Below are 22,077 nucleotides of genomic sequence, written 5' to 3'. Positions count from 1 at the left end.
CCCCGAGACCACCGCGTTACTAACGGGGTCGCGAGAAAAAAAAATGGCCGCCGCGCTTTAGCGCATATTCATCCCGCGGGACAGGAGATGGGAGCGGGCATGTCCCTCCGCTCCCCGCTTCCCCCTGTCACCGCGGGACAGGCCGCGGGGCAGGAGATGGGAGCGGGGATGTCTCTCCTGTCCCCGCTTCCCCCTGTCACCTCGGGACAGGCCGCGGGGCAGGAGATGGGAGCGGGGATGTCTCTCCTGTCCCCGCTTCCCCCTGTCACCTCGGGACAGGCCGCGGGGCAGGAGATGGGAGCGGGGATGTCCCTCCTGTCCCCGCTTCCCCCTGTCACCTCGGGACAGGCCGCGGGGCAGGAGATGGGAGCGGGGATGTCTCTCCTGTCCCCGCTTCCCCCTGTCACCTCGGGACAGGCCGCGGGGCAGGAGATGGGAGCGGGGATGTCTCTCCTGTCCCCGCTTCCCCCTGTCACCTCGGGACAGGCCGCGGGGCAGGAGATGGGAGCGGGGATGTCCCTCCTGTCCCCGCTTCCCCCTGTCACCTCGGGACAGGCCGCGGGGCAGGAGATGGGAGCGGGGATGTCTCTCCTGTCCCCGCTTCCCCCTGTCACCTCGGGACAGGCCGCGGGGCAGGAGATGGGAGTGGGGATGTCCCCTCAGGTCGCCGCTTACCTCAGAACCATGCTGCCTGCATGGAGGTTGTAGCGGGGGGTTTCTTCTCCCCACCGCTGTCCCCGGTGCTCCCGCTGCCTGCGCGGGAGGAGGGGGGGGAGCGGGTGGTGGTGCTGGTCGCGGCCCGTCTGTGTAGAGTGAGAGAGTGTGTGTGTATGTATATATGGGAGAGAAAGTGTGTGTGTGTATATGGGTGTGTGAGTGTGGGTAAGTGTCTGAGTGTGTGTGTAAGTGTGTGTGAGTGTGTGTGAGTGTCTGTGAGTGTGTAAGTGTGTGTGAGTGTGGTGAGTGTGTGTGAGTGTGTGTGAGTGTCTGTGAGTGTCTGTGAGTGTCTGTGAGTGTCTGTGAGTGTCTAAGTGTGTGTGAGTGTGTGTGAGTGTCTGTGAGTGTGTAAGTGTGTGTGAGTGTGTGTGAGTGTGTGTCTGTGAGTGTCTAAGTGTGTGTAAGTGTGTGTAAGTGTGTGTGAGTGTGTGTGAGTGTCTAAGTGTGTGTAAGTGTGTGTGTGTGTGTGTGTGTGTGAGTGTGTGTGAGTGTCTGTAAGTGTGCGTAAGTGTGCGTGAGTGTGCGTAAGTGTGTGTGAGTGTGCGTGAGTGTGGTCAGTGTGTGTGCAGTGTGTCAGTGTGAGCAATGAGCAGTGTGTGTGCAGTGTGCAGTGTGTGTGCAGTGTGGCAGTGAGCAATGAGCAGTGTGTGTGCAGTGAGTGTGTGCAGTGTGTCAGTGTGAGCAATGAGCAGTGTGTGTGCAGTGTGCAGTGTGTGTGCAGTGTGGCAGTGTGAGCAATGAGCAGTGTGTGTGCAGTGAGTGTGTGCAGTGTGCAAAAAAAAAAATGTAAAAAAATTTTTTTTTAAAAATTTTTTTTTTTTTTTTTTTTTTTTTTTTTAAAAAAAACGGGAGCCACGGGAAAACCGCGTTATAACCGAATCGCGGTATAACGAGGCGCGTTATAACGGGGTTTAGCTGTACTTACTCTACATATCTACATTATTGCAGACATGTCTAAGACATGTGAATATGCTCACAAGCGATATTTTTATTTGCTATACAGTGGAGGGTTTTATGTCACCCTTTTCACCCACCATAACTTATCTAATATCTATATTACGTAGGGCTGCCAGGGTGGCTTCTCCAAAAATACTGGACACAATGGTGAAAGGTGCGACACGCTCGAGACACACACACACACACCCTTCTCACTGCTACATGCTGTTTCCTCCTCGCTTTGGCCGCATCCCAGGCTCCTGACACCTCCTCCTGATTGGCTGCATTACCCAGCAGCAACCAATCAGGATGGAGGAAGCTGCCCAGCCCTCCCTGTTCAGGGATGTCCCACGGCCCCCCTAACCGGTCAAGTCACTATGTCCAGTGAGGTAATACCAGACACATACATGTCCAGTATTACCTCTCATTTTTCACTGGGCAGTGTCCAAATACAGGACAGTCCGGTTCAATACTGGATGGATACCTGGCAACCCTAAATTATTGCGCATGAACCGCAGTTTTAAAAACTCTTTTAGCAGTAGAGAGGCTAGAAAGGACAGTGCAAAGCAACATGTTAAATGTCCATCTGGTGGTGGAAAAGTGAAATAAACCCATATGTTTGATATCATAGTCCTATTTCACGATTAGGTATCAGAGGGAAATAAAACATTACCTAAAACTGCCCATCACATGAATAATAACTTCTCAGGGCCTTATTCTATACCAGAGGTGGTCATCTCCAGTCCTCAAGGGCCACCAACATGTCTGGTTTTAAGGATATCCCTGTCGTTGATATCAGTCAACGACTGAGCCACTGATTGAGCCACTTGTGCTGAAGCAGGGATTTCCTTAAAACCTGACCTGTTTGTGGCCCTTGAGGACTGGAGTTGGCCACCCCTGATCTATACACCCCCTTAACCTTTTAACCCCCTCTAGCAGCAAAGAAGTTAAAACAGAAACAAAAACATGGACACATCTAGTATTTGCACCTACTTGAAAATAACCAGGCAAGTACATAATAACTGAGACACTAAGCAGAATCCTTTTTCTGGATAGCTATTGAATTTTTACGTATGACACGGGCATCACGGTTATTTCTTGTTTAAGAAAACGAATAACTTCTGCACCATTAAACCTGATCTGTATTGATGCTGCTAAGAGTACCTGTAGAGAAAGAATTTCTTGACTGGCATTTTTCTGAGCGATCGTTCTTTTTATTTTTTTGCTGCGATGCCTTACTGACAGGTCTCACCACTTCACTTCTTAAGGATAGGAATTCTTCTGCGTGTAACTTTTTATTTTTTAATATTACATTATTTTCAGTCAGAAAGGGAATTGAAGCCAACTCAGAAACTAAGCCACTCCCATTTTGTCTGGTGAGAGTGACGTCACCATTAGAGTATATATACCCAGGGCCGTGCCCCGGGGTCCCCAGCTCGGGGGGGGGGAGGTCTTAAAGGGAGTTGGGGCTCTCCCTCTGGACTCGAGATGAACCCCCCAAGCGGTTACAAAGGCCCTGCGCTTTTCCCCACAGCAATGAAACTTATTGCCAGGGCCTCACTGTAAGATATGTAAATATCTTGAAGTGTATAGTTATGTGTAGAAACTCCAGAGAATACAGTAGTTGGATCAGGCCCACCGGAAGGTCCCGAGTGAAACTCTGACCCAATAGGTATGGATGAGGTAGGCAGTGCACAGAGTGACGGGATACTGATCCCTGAAGAGAGAGTATATTCCCACTGACAGTTTTTTGTAAACTCCTGATCTGATAAGTATAGAGGAAGAATACTGGTCCACTGTAAAGGGATACTGATCCCCAGGCCGCCAACAGGGAGGTTCTGCTTGGGTTGGCGTCCCGGGCTCGGTGAATCGGGGTGTCAAGACAGAGGGGATTTGGCCCGGGATTAAAGGGGTTACACCCCCATTGGGCCACCCTCTACTCTCACCTGGGAAGCAAGGGGTTAACTGGACTGGGGTCCAGTAATGTGTTTTTGCCTTGCTTCAGCCATCCAACTATTTATTCCCCTGTATAAATGTATTGTTTCTGGGCCAGTGTCTGCACCACACACACACACTGGGGCTTAAGGGGTTAATGAGCTGCAGTTTAGGAAAATACATTAGGATGCGTGGTGTCTTTTCAGAAATATCTGGGCTTCAAAAGGCTTGATTGAAGTTGGGTGTGAAAAGTACATAGGGGGTTTGGTCTATGTTAACACATCTGGCTGGTAGACAGCTAGGACCCAGGCTGGGGCATTGGGTGTGAAATATAGCACCGGTGACAAATCTTCACTACACAGGAGTCCCTGCTTCAAAGGATTTCTTGATGGGGACCAGGGGTGCGGTTACCCAAGGAGATATCAGAATGAGTGACCTTATTAAATATAAGAATATTATGAGATGTCCTCAGCTGAACATGCTAAGAGTTACATATGTATAACCGGGGGACCGAGCTGCAAATAATGATTACAGACACCTGATATTTAGCCGGTCCTAAGAGACAGATATTAGTATCTCTCTTAATTTTAGTATTACACGGTAATATTTAGTCTCATTGGGAGCGTCATGCGTGCCGGAATGTATTAATATGTCTCGCGTGCAGGTAAGTATTACTGAACTGAAGTTATGAAGTTATTTAGATAGGAAAAGCAGTTTTTAAACATCCTTGGGTGGGAGGAGTTTTACTTTGAGGAAAACTGTCAACCTCACCACTGATTTATGAGAGGGGCTGGGTTTAGGTTGTGTTCAATGGGAAATAATTGTATAAGAACCAGGCTCAGCCTATGGCTATTGTCCTTCATGTCTTTTCGTGTCTTGGTGATTTTTGAAAATTGCTGTATGAACTGCCAGTCCAGAATTATGACTGTTTCATCATTTCCATCTTAAGTGAGTGTCCATATTTTGTCTGTTATTTGTATATCTCGTGTGTTCACCTTTTTCAAGGAATAAATGATATTTTATCATATCTAAGTCTCGTCCAGTTCAACCCAGTTATATTTTTTGTGTATTATTAATAGCCTGTCTCAAAGCTACTGTCACAGGGGGCCCATGTCAGGAAAAAAATTAAAAATGCCTGCTCCATCTGCAGTAGGGGCCCGGGCTCCCGGCCTTAACCCACGCTCTCCCCGAGTCCCCAGCCATGCTCCCAAGGACCCCCCTCCCCCCACGTCCCCAGGCCCCTACCGGCATCCCCTCGGCTCCCCCAGCCAGGCCCTACCGCCCAGCATCCCTCCCCACCCCTCAGTCCCTACTAGGATCCTTTCCCCTCCTCTTCCCCTCACCCCCCACTACTGGCATCCACCATCCTCCGCGGCTCCAGTTCCGGGCGAGCCCACATGCGTCCAGCGCCCTCCCCAGCCAGGCGGCTCCTCAGTCCCCCCACCGGCCGCCGGACCCCTTAGCCACCGGTCCCGACCATCCCCAAGGTATGTATACTTTTTTTTTATTTGTATTGGGGGGGGGGGGGGTCTTTTTATATGTATTGGGGGGAGTGGTGGTCTTGTTATATGTATTGGGGAAGTGGGGGTCTTTTTATAATTTTGGAGGGAGTGGGGGTCTTGTTATATATATGGGGGAGTGGGGGTTTTGTTATATGTATTGGGGGGTGGGGGGTCTTTTTATATGTATTGGGGGGGTCTTTTTATATGTTGCTTGTTGTTGTATTGGGGGGGGCCTACTCCTTGCATTTGTCCTATGCCGATAGCTATAGATAGAAACCTCGCTCATAAACCCCTTGTTGGTTGGTGCGTGCTGCCTAGGGAGTGGATCATAAACAGATGATGAGTGTATCAAAAGAGGTAGTATTTGGTATTTGTCCTATGCCCCAAGATTTCTGTTGGCAGCCCTGCTGATCCCAGTGCGTGTCCCAACCAGGATCCACCAGATACAGGGCGTTACAGATGCTATGCAGGAGATTGCCAATCTACCATTACTAAAGGATACAAAAACCAGTACCTCCCCAGCGTATGAGTGAGAGCTACCAGGGGACGTCCCTGAATCCCAAAGAAGTCTAAATACCTCCTTAGTGAAGGAGTGAGAGCTACCAGAGGAATAAGCACAGAGTAACTATATTGTTGGACACCAATTAATGTCTATATGAAACCTGCCCTTGTATGTGGAGCATTATCAACGGATGTGAATAAAGCTCTTTGTTTGTACTATAAAAGTTCCTGGCGCCCATCCATATTCTATCTGCAAATCTACACCCAGCCTGCACGAATCTAGCACCCTGAAAAGGTATGCGTCACTGAGCACAGCCATGTAAATAGTCTATCTGACGTAAACTCCTTTAGAGCCGGTTATGGAGGGTTACACACATCAGATGTTGTAGCGGATGCTGTGCATCACCCTCTCGCCCTCCGATCTCTGGCCCGTGCTGATTCCACCTCTGGAAGCGAAGCTCCCGAGGTGGTTGAAACTGCCCCCTAGTGAAGTGAAAAGAACTTTTGATGGAGGGGGCTCCACTTGGTCCACCCTTAGAATACTAGAAAAATATAGCAGGAATTACCTGGTACTGCATAAGGGCCCCCATCCTGCATGACGGGGCCTGTGCCTTACCGGGTACATCATAAAGACAGCAAAAAACAATGAATAATTAATGCTTTCCTAACTTGGGACTGAATTTTAACCCCAGCAGGTCGTTTTAGGGCTTGCAACACATTGACTGAAAGGGACTATTAACACCGTGGAGTATAACATAACATCTTTGGTCATAAATGCTTATTTATAAGTGAGCATCTGTTCAGTCAGGCTTACATAATAGATTCACAGGATGTCATGCATAGGGGAATCATTGGCAAAAGCTAACGAAATAAGTTAACCACTGCAGCACTCACCTTATAAAGACCAAAGAATCCCAAGTCTCGCAAAACAGTGAGAGCGCTGACTCTGGGTCCTGTTGAAATTTCTCCTGCGACCTGTAAACGGATCTTTACAATCTCCAGCGGGTTTGTGAAAATGACTTGCGAGCCTCCTGCCTGTAGAAAAAAATGCACCATTCTATCAGGTCTTTTAAAAGAGATTTTTAAGTCTTTAAGCTTTAAGTCTTTCTGCATCCACAAAGAGCAAATATCAAAAATACTTTCTCCCGGGATGCACTATTGTATGTATACATATTTTTTATTTATATAGAGCCACCAATGTACGCAAAGCTTTACAAACCTAGCCCCTGAGGTTATGTACTCAAATTGTTTAAGTTTTATTTATGCAGAACGCTTTCATTTTTTTTTGTAATTGATGTCCTCCATGTATCCAAAATGCCAGTGTTTATCCAGAGTGGGAACGGAGTAAAATATAAGTCCAATGACTTAACCCCTAGTGTGGGGGACGGGTTGGTGAATTTAACAAGAGAGAGATGACCGGGGGAGGTCTCTCGACCGGCACCAGACCCCTTCAGTATATATGACCGCACATGAAACCAATCCTCCTGGGGACACTCTGTAAATGTTGAGAATAAAATCACTTACTGCATCTGGTATCCGGATATGCGTGCTCCATGCTGTTTGTAGTACATAGAAGGAAAGCTTCTCACTGACGAGAGAGAAGAGACAGCGGGCACTGCTAGGCAAATATTGAAGGCTGGACAGCGCTGGAGTAAAAAGTTATTTATTGACCATATGTAAACATGGATAAAAAGGGAAGGTCCCCCGCAGTAACTCTAACGCGTTTCACCCCTACGGGGCTTTGTCAAAGAGTAATAACTCTCGGTACACAACACATTCAACGGTGTGTGGTGACATCACTTCCGGTTAGACTCGCTACTTGAATGTGTTGTGTACCGAGAGTTATTACTCTTTGACAAAGCCCGTACGGGTGAAACGCGTTAGAGTTACTGCGGGGGACCTTCCCTTTTTATCCATGTTTACATATGGTCAATAAATAACTTTTTACTCCAGCGCAGTCCAGCCTTCAATATTTGCCTAGCAGTGCCCGCTGTCTCTTCTCTCTCGTCAGTGAGAAGCTTTCCTTCTATACTGTAGTAGTGACAGGAAGAAAGTCACAATTTTTCCAGTTACATGGGCTGAGGTTTTTAACAAAATGTTGTACATTTAAGGCTTTCATGCACTAACTCAGGGATGCTCAACTCCAGGCCTCAAGCCCCCCTCAACAGGTCAGGTTATCAGAATATCCCTGCTTCAGCACAGGTGGCTTCAATCAGTCCATGCTTCAGCACAAGTGGTTCAATCAGAGGCTAAGTCTTCGTCTGAGCTCCTGATTGAGCGACCTGTGCTGAAGCTGGGATTTTCTGAAAACCTGACCTGTTAGGGGGGCTTGAGACCTGGAGTTGAGCACCCCTGCACTAAGCCCTGTTAAGTCAGGAAATATAACGTGACGTTACTTAAAACCGGATCAGATGCTATGTTCCCTGACTTACAGTGGTGTCAACATAGCTAATTATATGCAAAAGCGACAGAAATACATCTAATTCGCACAGGCTTAAGGTCACGTTTTTGCACCATAACGTGGCGTAATCTTCCAATAATGTGACGTTATGTCAGTCTTGGCATTAATCCTACCAGACCCCGAGGAGTTTTGCTGAATTGGAGAGAAGAGAGGGGGGGGGGGGGAAACGCAGTTATTTCAATTATGCCTAACTGTGGCGTTACACCCATCCAGGGCCGCTGCAACCACTAGGCAACTTATGCGGTCGCCTAGGGCGGCACATTTTGGGGGGCGGTGGAAGCCAAGGAGGAGGACGGCAGACGATTGGAGCGGAGCAGGTCAGCGGGAGCAGAGGATGGCCGGGAAGGGGCATGCCCCAGTGGCTCGACCCGGAAGTCTGCACTGACTTCTGGTGTCTACCGCTGCTCCAGTGAGGGCATCACCTACTCCACCTCAAGACCACAGCCTGCATGCCGGGAAGCCAGGTACGCCGGGAAGCCAGGTAGACATTTTTTATTGAGTGAGAGGATGAGGAAGAGCGGTGAGTGGAGGAGGGAGGATGAGAGCTGAGGGTAGCTGAGGAGGGGAAGGATGAGGAGGGTGGCTATGGGGAGAGGAGGGAGAGTGTGAGAAAAGGGGGAGGGTGAGAGGAGAGGGAGAGATTGAAGAGGATGAGAAGGGTGAGAGGATGAGAGGGGGGTGACAGGATGAGGGTGGGAGGAGGGGGAGGGTGAGGGAATGAGGAGGGTGAGAGATTGAGGGGGGTGAGAGAATGAGGAGGGTGAGGAGGGGATGAGAGGATGAGTAGGAAAGGGGCGAGAGGATGAGCAGGAAAGGGGCGAGAGGATGAGGATTTACCCTTGCACCGGCCCAACACCCATCCAAACACTACAAAAGTCCTATTTCAACGTTGTAACGTCAAATCTCAGCGTTAACATTAACAGACTTTAGTGGATAGAAGATTAAATGCTTCATACACCACATTTGCATCTCCGTATCATGGAAGTCCGTTATAGTTAACGCAATACTCTTTACGGGAGAAAATACGACTTAAAGTTACATTATTGTCCTTAGTGGATACATTGTTGCTCTTAATGTGACGTTTACGTAGGTTAAGGGACCTTAGTGCATCTAGACCTAACAGTCTTAGTAAATAATAATTTGTCAGTATTTCACCAGAACAAAAAAAGAACATTTCAGGATAGAACAGAAAACATTTCACCACCGTGTCCTGCTGTGATGGAGGTTCGCTAAGAAAGCAATCAAACAACAAAAAGTGTGACTATGGTAAACTATTATGAGGATCTAGAAGTAAAAGTTCCAATCGCACAGACTGTCATATAAATAAATCGATGCATAGACAGTAATTTCAATAATATCCACTTCCTTGCTGCATGAGTCTGAAGTGGGTCCTCCGTTCTCCCCTCAAACAAACACGAAGCATGTTATACATGCGAAACGAGTTGAGGTTTCGTCCCTCACACGTCACAAGTCACCACGTTGGTGCGTTAATACGTCATCACGTGCAGACGCTAGTCAGCGGTTTAGCTTTGTAGCCTCCACGGACCCAGTGCTGCGAGCTCAGAGTCCGGGGACCCGGTGCACCGGGTTCTTGCAGAATTTCAATTACGGACCTTCTCTTCTCTCACTGGGAGATCGTGGAGCCTATTTTTACGATTTTAATTTTAAGTCTATGATATGTGTTTGTGATAAACACACACACACACACACACACACACACACACACACACACACACACACACACACACACACACACACACAAACACAATTATCTGCCATTCACTTCCGGTGCGCTGTGTCTTATGTATTATGAGAATCTGTCGATTTTAAAAAAAGGATACAGAATAGATTGCACCGAAAAGTGTGGCCATAAAGTTATAGTTTGAAAACTAGCTGAGTTCTAAGGTTCAATCTCGCAGACATGTAGATGTTGTATTAATTATGACAGAGCAGGACACCAAACCAAATTAGGGTTTTTCTGCATTTTGATAGATTTTCAACCATCAATATTGCCTGTCCCAGATTTAAGACTTCTAAGCAAGATCATTGTGAACCACAATGCACTGCGGTTAAAGTTAGAAAACAAGGACGGGATCTCATGGTGAGGATCCAGGCTGGTTAAAATGCATCTTTGGTAAACAAAAGTTTGCTGTATGCTGTATGGCAGGGGTTCTCAAACTCCAGTCCTCAAGTCCCCCCCAACAGGTTTTCAGGATATCCCAGCTTCAGCACAGGTGGGTCAATCAGTGGCTTCAGTGCTGAAGCAGGGATATCCTGAAAACCTGACTTGTTGGGGGGGGGGGGGTCTTGACGACTGGAGTTGAGAACCCCTTTCAGCACAGTACTTTCTTTACAATGCCACCGAATTTCAATCAAAGAAACACTTTTCAAGTTGCCATTAGAAATCCAATAACGTTTCTATAACTTCTGAGAAAAGAACTCTCTGTACAGCAATCCAAAAAAAACAAAACAGAAATCTTCTTTTTAGAGCAATTTTCCTATTTTGAGTTCATCTAATTTTCTCAGTTTCTAACTTACGGAAGATTGAAGGACTGCACAGAGCTATTCAGACCACTTTCCCATCCCTCACTACATCACAGATCTTTTTGTATGACATCACCCCCAATTATGGGATATCATTGGTGATGCAATGAGACAGCAGGACATGTGCAATTATGGTTTATAGGAAAGTTAAATGTGGTTCAGTGAGCTCCAATGTGCATATGTTATTGCCACATACACTCTTCATTTACGTTCAAGTAAAAAGGAAGCCAAGTCCTTTAACTATAAACTTTACCCATAAGTCTGCACATTTTGATCCTTTAACGGCAAACCTTTTTTTGTTATTAAATTAGCCATTTTTGGGGGTTATTAGGTTAACCATTTTTTTCTGATGTGATAAAACATAAATACATTAGAAATATTACAATTTACTCCATCTGGTAGAATCTTTTTGTTAAAGGTGGTATAACATAATACAGTATATATGTGTTTGTAGTTTAACATACTTCTTTAAGTAAATGGGTCAATTTTGGTGCATGGATGTGGTTCTTAGTATCTGGCAAAACAAATACATAACCATAACCCACCAAAGCTACCAATCTGGTGACGCTGTCGTAAATTCAGATATCATGTGTATTTAATATATGGACATTTATGGCTAGTAGATTCTTTAGTGGGGGGGGTCGGGGGGATAACTGAATTTAGTGCACCAAAAATGGGAAATTAGAAAATCTAATGCTTTATATTATTGTGATTATTTGTTTCAAATATTATAATTGTGTATTTTCACCATGTATATTATCAGCTAGGTTAGACACCTACAAATCTGTTGACAAATTAGACTGTAAATTTCAACTTATTATCCAGAGCATCAGTGTGAATGGAAGAAGTCATCTGTTTAACCTCTATGTCAAGCAAATGTGAAAAAGCCCACAATGAACAATTAACTAACGGAGAAGCTGACAGAACTGGGCACATAAGAAATATGCACATTGAGATCCGGCAGACAGCACCCCGTGCCACTCACAGTGCTGCAGGGAATAAACATATGACCCTACACATTAGACCTATTGCCCTTTGCAATTCCACCCTAGGCAAATCCTTCAAACATTAGGATACTCAATGCAAGACCAGGCTGTACTTCCTACTTAAGCCTCTCTATCCTTGGGCAAAACCATACTTACGTTCTAACTGCTCTAGCAGCAAAGGTATTCTTTTTGTTTCTGCTTAAAAAGAATTCTCCTTGCTTCATTGAAACACTAAAGGAATGTACTTTTTCAATCATCAATCCACTGCTTTTTAGCACAAGGTTAAAGTTGCGATCTTATTAATTGTACTTTAAACAAAGATGACAAAATAAATATTATTACTGAGCTATCAGCATCTTATATTATTATGCTATCATGATAATATTTGTACGTATATGGTTTCTCCAAGGATGATGGACTTAAGCAAGCAGCATCATACAAATATAGGTTTTTTTTTATGTAGTATACATATATACTTTTTTAAATGGCTTTTCTAGTACTGAGTGGGTTAGGCAAACAGTATGATATACTTTTATATTGTAATGCCGGAATTACCGACATTTTGAATTATGGTGTATGCCTATTGTGTTGTTTTGATTTGGTGATCCAAATGAGTCTTCTTTCTAACAATGAATAATGGGATTCCACGATTCCACTGATAAACCATCCCTTTTCTACCAATAAAGATACTAGTCACAGCAGATTTCCTTGTGATGATCTCAAGAACTACAACATGTTCAGGACCACGAGGGTAAGAGAACCCGAATGGAAGACAGGTTACCTACATTCTATTAATTATCCTATGTACATAAAGCGGCCCTAGCATCAAGCAACTGAATAATGCGTCTCTAATCTCAGTGAAACGCTTTTCGTGTTGCTTGCAACAATCCTAGATGTACGAAACCTGATAAATAAACATTAGCTGTTCATCGGTTTGCCACAAAACTTAATGTGACTTTAGATCTTTAAAAAATAAATTGTCAAACACACAAAAAATGACCTATGGTATTATTATTTATGTCTGTTATGTAGCTTCTCTTTGCCTCTTTCAATTGCTCAAATCCTCACTCCCGAGTTGTAAGATAATGTGAGCAGTGTGGAGTCGGCGTGACACGAACATTAAGAAAAAGTGTGCAACATTTTTCACTTAGCATCAATTTTATCGTGAAATTAAGCATGATATACAGAATCCAGAGAGAATTAGCGAGAGCTTAAAAGGTTTCTCATGAAGACTGGAATCCAGGAAAACGAGGTTCCAATAAATCATTGCAAGGTTATATATATATATATACATATATATATGTATATATATATATAGAAAAGAGAGAGGAGAGAGCGCATGCCCCATAGTATAAAACCGTATATTTAATGATGGGAAAGGGAGGGAGGGGATTTTTTTTTTACTTCTTTTCCTTCTTTATTCACAGTTTGATATTAATATTTGGTTTTTATTTAACACCATTTATCCAATTGATTCATTAGGCACTTACACATTTATATCATGTTGGTTCATCCTTGGTATTAATATATTAATTTATTTTATTTATTTGAATACCTATTCCAGGCGCTGCTTTATTGTTTTTTTCTTTAGTCTTTGAGATATATATATCATCACCTTGAGAAAGGTCCCGTGTGGAGGACCGAAACGTTGGTTTTTATGTCACACTAAAATACAATACTTTTTTGACAACCTTGTGGAGTGCTGCCTCTGATATTTGCCCAAACGGTATCGTATTTCATATATATATATATATATATTATATACAGGGTTGCAGACCTGTCTGAGACATGCAAATGAGCATACAGAATATTTACAGTTGCTATATGCTTAACTGTGAAGGGTTTTTGTCACTTTTTTTACCCACCATAACCTTAATAATGTGTGGTGAAGACCTACTCTCAGTCTCAAACAAGCAGAGACAGTACAACTAACCTCACACTGAAGAGACCCAAAAGGTCGAAACAGTCTGTCTGTGAGTGGGTATACTGGCTTTGCATCTCATCCCAGGCTATGTTTAAAAGCTGTGTTTAAAGCAGAGGAAAAAGTGCGTGCTGTGTAGCGCTATTCTATTAATATATAAATATATTAAATAATGTGAAAAATAATGTGAAAAATAAATATTGAATAATTGGGGTTGCCAACTAAAACACTAGCTACCCAAAGCTAGTGAAAGACCTACAGAAGAACAAAACGGGCGCCCCTTTCTCTACAATGAGTGAATATAAATAACAATAAATAAAAATATCAAATGCTAAATACAAATAAGAATATACAGTAAAATACAACCGTGTGCTTGTGATAATACGCTGGAAAAAAAGTCCCCAAAAGTCCCAAGGTTGTGGAATAAGGATCCAGCCGTGGCTCAGCACATGAAAAGAAATAAACAAAACAACATAGTGTAATACTGTTCAAGGTTCCGATTCTGCTGCCAGCACAACCGGCTGAAAGAAGCGCTGGAACGCCGAGACGCGGGGTGGGTGACGTCACACACTCTGCGTCTCAGCGCTTCTTTCACCTTCAATCGAGGATCCTGTGAGCTGCATCCACTATACTCGTAGCAGCTCCCCCCCCCAGGCGGCGTAATCTCGCGGGAGAGGACAGCGGAGCGGTTGTGCTGGCAGCAGAATCGGAACCCGGAACAGCAGAGGTCAGGAGGCTTAAAGAATAACTTCCCAGCAGACGGAGGTCCCTTCCGAACACCCAGCGGGTCTGGGTAGGATAAGGAGAGGGCGTTCCTACAGCACACTTGAAGCGGAGGAGTAGCCATCCAGACCATATCTACACGCGCATGACCTACTTGCAGTTTGTATGTAGGATTCTTACAGAACCCGGAAGCAGGACAAGTGGATGTCATAGTCTTTTATTTTTATTGCCCTTAAGATTTTTATTTTTTTAATAAATTATTCTGTTATTTTAGTAATCCTTAGTGCTTGCTCGATCACTCTTTGTTTTTGTTAGTTTTTTATTGTATATTTGATAACTATTAAGGTTATTTTCTTCAACAGTATTACACTATGTTGTTTTGTTTATTTCTTTTCATGTGCTGAGCCACGGCTGGATCCTTATTCCACAACCTTGGAACTTTTGGGGACTTTTTTTCCAGCGTATTATCACAAGCACACGGTTGTATTTTACTGTATATTCTTATTTGCATTTAGCATTTGATATTTTTATTTATTGTTATTTATGTTCACTCATTGTAGAGATAGGGGCGCCCGTTTTGTTTTTCTGTGTTTAAAGCAGCATGCATTGGCTTAAGGGTTGTTCATGTAATGTGAGCTTGAGACAAAAGGTGGCACTGTGTGCTCATTTGCATGTAATTTCCCAGAATCCCTTGCTGCAGTGGGAATGCTGTGTGCTGAGTGACAGTGGTGAAAGGCAGGGTTCCAGATCTGTCTGAGACATGCAAATGAGCATACAGTAATATTTACATATATATATATATATATATATATATATATATATATATATATATGAGAGCATACAGCTATATTTGCATATATATATATATATATATATATATACACACACACACACACACACACACACACACACACACACACACACACACACACACACACACACACACACACACACACACACACACAGTGGTATGAAAAAGAAAGAACACCCTCTTTGAATTCTATGGTTTTACATATCAGGACATAATAATAATCATCTGTTCCTTAGCAGGTCTTAAAATTAGGTAAATACAACCTCAGATGAACAACAACACATGACATATTACACCGTGTCATGATTTATTTAACAAAAATAAAAGCCAAAATGGCGAAGCTATGTGTGAAAAAATAAGTACACCCTTACTGCTTCCATAGGAATTAAGATGCTAAGTAGCAGACAGGTGCTGCTAATCAAATGCCCTTGATTAATTGATCATCAGCAAGTGTGACCCCCTCTATAAAAGCCGAAGTTTTAGCAGTTTGCTGGTCTGGAGCATGCAGGTGTGTGTTAACACAATGCTAAGGAGGAAAGACATCAGCAATGATCTTAGTGAAGAAATTGTTGCTGCCCATCAATCTGGGAAGGGTTATAAGGCCATTTCCAAACAATTTAAAGTCCATCATTCTACAGTGAGAAAAATTATTCAAAAGTGGAAAACATTCAAGACACTTGCCAATCTTCTCAGGAGTGGACATCCAAGCAAATTCACCCCAAGGTCAGACCGTGCAATGCTCAAAGAAATTGCAAAAAACCCAAGAGTTACATCTCAGACTCTACAGGCCTCAGTTAGCATGTTAAATGTTAAAGTTCATGACAGTACAATTAGAAAAAGACTGAACAAGTATGGTTTGTTTGGCAGGGTTGCCAGGAGAACGCCTCTTCTCTCTAAAAAGAACATGGCAGCACGACTTAGGTTTGCAAAGTTGCATCTGAAAAAACCACAAGACTTCTGGAACAATGTCCTTTGGACAGACGAGACCAAAGTGGAGATGTTTGGCCATAATGCACAGCGCCACGTTTGGCGAAAACCAAACACAGCATATCAGCACAAACACCTCATACCAACTGTCAAGCATGGTGGTGGAGGGGTGATGATTTGGGCTTGTTTTGCAGCCACAGGACCAGGGAACCTTGCAGTCATTGAGTTGACCATGAACTCCTCTGTATACCAAAGTATTCTAGAGTCAAATGTGAGGCCATCTGTCCGACAGCTAAAGCTTGGCCGAAATTAAGTCATGCAACAGGACAATGATCCCAAGCACACCAGCAAATCTACAACAGAATGGCTGAAAAAGAAAAGAATCAAGGTGTTGCAATGGCCCAGTCAAAGTCCAGACCTCAACCCGATTGAAATGCTGTGGCTGGACCTTAAGAGAGCTGTGCATAAACAAATGCCCACAAACCTCAATGAACGTTGTAAAGAAGAGTGGGCAAAAATTCCTCCACAACGATGTGAGAGACTGATAAAGTCATACAGAAAACAATTACTTCAAGTTATTGCTGCTAAAGGTGGTTCTACAAGCTATTGAATCATAAGGTGTACTTAGTTTTTCACACACGGCTTCTCCATTTTGGCTTTTATTTTTGTTAAATAAATCATGACACGGTGTAATATGTCAGGTGCTGTTGTTCATATGAGGTTGTATTTACCTAATTTTAAGACCTGCTAAGGAACAGATGATTGTTATTATGTCCTGTTATGTAAAACCATAGAATTCGAAGAGGGTGTACTTTCTTTTTCACACCACTGTATATATATATATATACACCATTTTTGTGTCAAACAACGGGACACATAGTTATGTTTTATTTTAATTGACTTTATAGTATACAATTTCTGACATATTGTATTGGCATTATCTTCATATGCATGCTGATACATGAAGGTTTCTATAAAACATTCCACAATTGCAACATCTCTTTTTTTTTAGATGAGTGCAAAAAGTGCATTTCCAGGACGAGCATTAAATATACATACTGTACAGTATCTCCACTTCCCAGCTGTGAGAGATCAGGTAAATCCCTGGGACACATTATGTTTTGTATTTAAATGGGTTTGAAGCAGGTGGTCCCCGGCTCTGAACCACTGTGATTTCAGCTCCAGAGACCCCGTGCTTCCTGAGATACTTACTTCCTTATGAGCTGCTGGTATCTCTGTGCAGTTTGAAGCTCACGCGGGCCAATAGGAAGCTGCAAGAGATGACGTCATGGCTTCCTATTGGCCTGCAGGACGCGGGACATTTAAGCTGCCATATCGCTAGCCCTGTCTGGGCTGCTACCGGCACCACCCTCCGAGGTAATTATCTTGGGAAACAGGCGGTCCCCTGAGCTGAAATTAGCGCAGTTCAGCTCAGAAGACCGCCTGCTTCAAACATATTTCAAAAACAGCTCTGGGGACCCCTCGGTTCTCAAGATACTTACTGGTGAAGTTATAAGTAGTATTACTTCCTGATTTTTAAAGGGGATTTACAGTATATGGCCGCAATAGGAAGCCACAACCAATTATCATATTGGCACAAGATTTTGCAGCCATTTTGATTCCCCCGTTCCCATCCTTGAAAAAAAATTAAAAAAATTAAACAGTAGGAGGAACTGCTCTTTTATAGGGGATTCATGTTAAAGCTGATTAAAGCAAAAAGCGATACACTAAAAGTGCTCATTTGCATGTCATTACCCAGAATCCCTGGCTGCAGTGGAAGTACTGTGTGATTATGGGGTAAGGCAGTTTTGGGGAGATGTCTGAGACATATGAATGTGCTCATAAGCGCTATTTAGGATAAAGCACACAAGTCTGCACTAGTTTCTTCCCAGTAACACACTTAACTTTCTTTTAATATTCAACAATGATTTTATTACCAATGTGAGTAATTAGAGATAATATAATGTAATTTGATACAAAAAAATATTTAAATGGGCTGAACCTTTACATAAAATGTGTTACATTGTATCAATTGCTGACCGCTGAGTTTGAAAATGCAGCAGTAACTGTTTTGCTGTCTCTAGCAGCAAGAGGGTTAATAGCAATAAAATGTAAAAAAAGCAGATGCACAGGGGTATCCTGGAAGAACACAGTCCTTACTGTATGTGTCCGAGGCACATGTTATTTTTACTGATTGCTTTCACTTGCTTCACAGCACAGCTTCTTTCTCACACAGCCCTGAAAGCAAACTTTGTGCAGTGACAGGTGAAGTCCTAGGTATGCACCAGGCTGCCAGATCCAATCAGAGAGGACTAGAAACAGCCTCCTTCTGAGTCCCTCTGGGGATATGTCTCTGAATTAAAAGCCAGCAGGGGTCATTAACCTCACTGCCCCGAGTTCTATGCCAAGTGAGGAGGTTTTTTTTTTTTTAGCTTGTCAGCCTCACTCAACTGGAAGTCATTAAAGTCTGTATGTTAAAACGAACACGTCCCCAGTAAAAATCCAACAAAAGAAATTATATATATGAGCTAGCAATGTCTATTAAGGTAACTGAAATATAAATACTGTTGACTGAGCATGAAGGTTTTATTCTATAAACGAGCTGTTAAATTACAGGTATGAGTCATGTCAGTCTAAAACACACTGGGTGGGGGAATTATTGGGGCAATTTTGGAGCAAAACTAGTACAAAGAAGGATATTTTGTATTGAAGATGGGCGGTCCAAAAATTAGGGTGATCGTCGGATTCCCTGAATCTGAGTCTCGGGACTTCTCACGGTTTGCATGAATCCAAACTGTGAGCTCAGATCTCTGTGGCGAAGCCAAGAATTGGAAAAAAAAAACAAATGCTGTTTTCAATTCCCGCTCTGGCTCAGAACTTGTGGCATTTGCTCCCCCTAAAAATTCCCCCTGCAGATGAGCAGAGACAGAGAGACACACAGAGAACAGTAGAGGGGCAGGAAGAGAGACTGCAGAAGACAGGAGCAGAGAGAGACTGAAGAGGGGAGGGGCAGAGATGGACAGAGTACACTGTAGAGGGGGAGAGAGAGCAGACTGCATTGGTGGAGAGAGACGGAGCAGACACCAGAGAGGGAGACGTATAAACAAAACAGAGTAGGGGGAGCAAGGGATGAATAGATGTACAGGTGAAAACAAATATGGACAATTGGTTTATCACAGAGTGAACCCAATGAAAGGGGGGGTCGGGGGGGGGGTTGGGATGGGGACAAATCAATAAGTGGATTTAAAATTGCTTACACGGCCATGTGTAAACCCAATCCCAAGCTGGTATCTTTGTGGTAGATGGTGACCCTTCTGCAGTTGAGTGCAGGAGGGGTCGTTGTGATTTACAATATAAATAAATAAATACTCACACGGCCCAGTGTGAGTAAAGGCGCAGGGCAGATGTCTTTATGGTATACACCTAGGTTCCCCGTCAGAGATGTGGGATTTGGACATCCCAACATTTTTATAAGGGAGGTTATAACTATTAGAGTTCCATTCAACCCCAACAAACTTTACGCAAAATTCCACGGGGGTTTTAATACTAATGCTTGTTTTTGTTCCCCATCCCCTATCCCTCCTTCTCTTTCCCCCCCCCTCCCCCTTTTTCATCCATTTTTCCCATTTGTATCGAGAAACACCTTTAATGCTTTGATATGTATTGATTTAAATTATCACCACTTTATTGTGATTCCATGAGGAAATTTAAGGATAATCTTAACCCGACTACTAGCAAGGCATACGTAGAGCGGTAGAAATTGAACCTCAGTTATTGTCTTAAAATACCATTTTATTTATTTTCGAAATATTTTAAATACCATAGAGAAATAAACTATGTTTTTACAGTGATTTGTATAAAAATTGTTGTCGTAAATACCATTTTAGTTTTGAAATATTTTTAAAGACCATAGAGAAATAAACCATGTTTTTATAGTGATCTGTAGAAAAATTGTTGTTTTTAGACCTCAGTGTATAAACCAAATGACTGCATACTATGACTAAGTATGTTAGATGTTATAAACTGCGAAATAGATGCTAGTACCTTTTTTCAAATTATTATGAACCTAGAACATAAGGTTATCATAATACGCCCAAGATACCCATTAACAAAAGGGTACACAAGATAGAAAGGAATATCAGCAAGCTTGTTGTTTGTTTTACTATGTGTTTATGTAGCAATTTGTCTAAGAAGAGCTGTCTTTAGACTTTAAAATGTAACCCAAATGACTGCACATTATGAATATGGTTGTTAGACGATATGGATTGTCAACAGGTGATAGCACTATTTTTTAACATAGTACACACTGAAAAAGTGTAAGGTTATTTTAGAACACTTAAGACACCAGCTAACAAAAGGGTGCACAAGATTAAAATGGACACAGTAACTTTATTATCATAAACGTAGCGTGTTATGGAACACAAGGAGCTCATCATTTATATGGAGAGAATGGCAGTTATTGCAAGTAATTGCAACAAATCCTTCCCGCTATTTAACTAATTAGCAAACTGAGGGTCTATATAAGCTTACCAGACCCTCCCTACGTCATTAAATGAGCCTGAGGAAGCCGTTCAATCGGCGAAACGCGTTGCTCTAATTCGTTGAAGATTTTTGGCACACTGGGGCTTCCGTAGCTGAGGGGAGCAGTTTGCAGTCACAGCCGCGCCAGGAACTGACATCCACTCCAACTCCGGACGCGGAGGAGCGGCCGGGGACCGGTGCAAACCGCAGCCACGGGAGCATACCGGCAAATTGTTTTACTATGGAGGGGAAGAAGCTCAGAATGGGGAAACTGTGATAGAGACCTGCATTGAACCCCCTGCTTGCCAGCAGTAGCGTACACAGCACCCCTGGGAACATCTCTAAAACTGCGCCTTTACTCACACTGGGCCGTGTGAGTATTTATTTATTTATATTGTAAATCACAACGACCCCTCCTGCACTCAACTGCAGAAGGGTCACCATCTACCACAAAGATACCAGCTTGGGATTGGGTTTACACATGGCCGTGTAAGCAATTTTAAACCCCCTTATTGATTTGCCCCCATCCCAACCCCCCCTACCCCCCCTTTCATTGGGTTCACTCTGTGATAAACCAATTGTCCATATTTGTTTTCACCTGTACATCTATTCATCCCTTGCTCCCCCTACTCTGTTTTGTTTATACGTTTACATAAGGGCTTTGGATCATCCCTTTACCAGGGGTAGAAGCAGAAGGGATCACAAGAATAACTTCACATCAGTAGAAAATAACCACAATAATTGGTTCCATCGCTCTTCCGAAATTCTGTCACTAAAGGTAAGCGCCTGGTTCTTCCATACTGTCCATTCACCAGAGAGGGAGAGATAGACAGAGCACACTGCAGAGGAGGGGAGAAAGAGAGCAGACTGCAGAGGGGGAGACTCCTGACGAAGCCGTAAGCAATAACGGCGAAACGCGTAGAGTGTTTCAGTCCAGTTAACATCCAAGAGAAGGAACACAGAGAATCCACTCTTACCATCTGACCCGGCGGTTCTCGACGCACCGGAAGTGACGTGACGGGAGCCCCGGCGTGGAGACAGTGTTCCGGTGAAGCGGAGGAAAACGAGGAACCCAGGAGATCGCGACTCGCTGTATACCCGTTACCCACTATCCATTATCGCCTACCTTGACCGTACAGAGTGTAAGCCTTTATTTGTATACCTATTGTCAGAATACATTACCGTCTACACTATATGGTCTCTTCTTTTCTTCCTTGGAGGTTGTGGCTGGCGGCTGCTGCATATTCACAGGGCGCATCCACCCCTTGAGTTGGATGGCTGCTTGATTTTGACTACCTTCATGTGAGTAGTCATTTTTGAGCTTCTGCACATAATCATTGATTTAAACATTACTATACTATGTGATGTTTTCTTTATTTTCATGGCTATGAGACACGCTCCCCTGATTTTTTGGAGGATCATGCAGCGGGGGAGAGATAGAAAGAGCACACTGCAGAGGGGGAGAGAGAGAGACAGAGCAGACTGCAGTGGGGCAAAGGGAGACACACAGATCAGACTGCTGAGAGAGAGACATACACCGAGGCGATTGGCTGAGATAGAGAATATATGTATTTAATCAGAAAAAAATACAG

At 43.5% G+C, this 22,077-nt stretch overlaps 1 protein-coding gene across 1 annotated transcript in view; it reads right to left on the bottom strand.

Annotated features, from left to right (window-relative positions):
• SLC25A12 (solute carrier family 25 member 12) overlaps positions 1-22,077 on the bottom strand; it is a 113,378-nt gene that overhangs the window by 10,005 nt on the left and 81,296 nt on the right. Inside the window, exon 14 of the mRNA XM_075609078.1 lies at positions 6,486-6,626. Coding sequence (XP_075465193.1) covers positions 6,486-6,626 — 141 coding nt within the window. The remainder of the gene's footprint in view (positions 1-6,485; positions 6,627-22,077) is intronic.

The sequence above is a fragment of the Ascaphus truei genome, chromosome 7 (assembly GCF_040206685.1).
Source record: "Ascaphus truei isolate aAscTru1 chromosome 7, aAscTru1.hap1, whole genome shotgun sequence".
NCBI lineage: Eukaryota > Metazoa > Chordata > Amphibia > Anura > Ascaphidae > Ascaphus > Ascaphus truei.
Note: the sequence above shows the minus strand (reverse complement) of the source record. Positions and strands in the feature narration are given on the sequence as shown.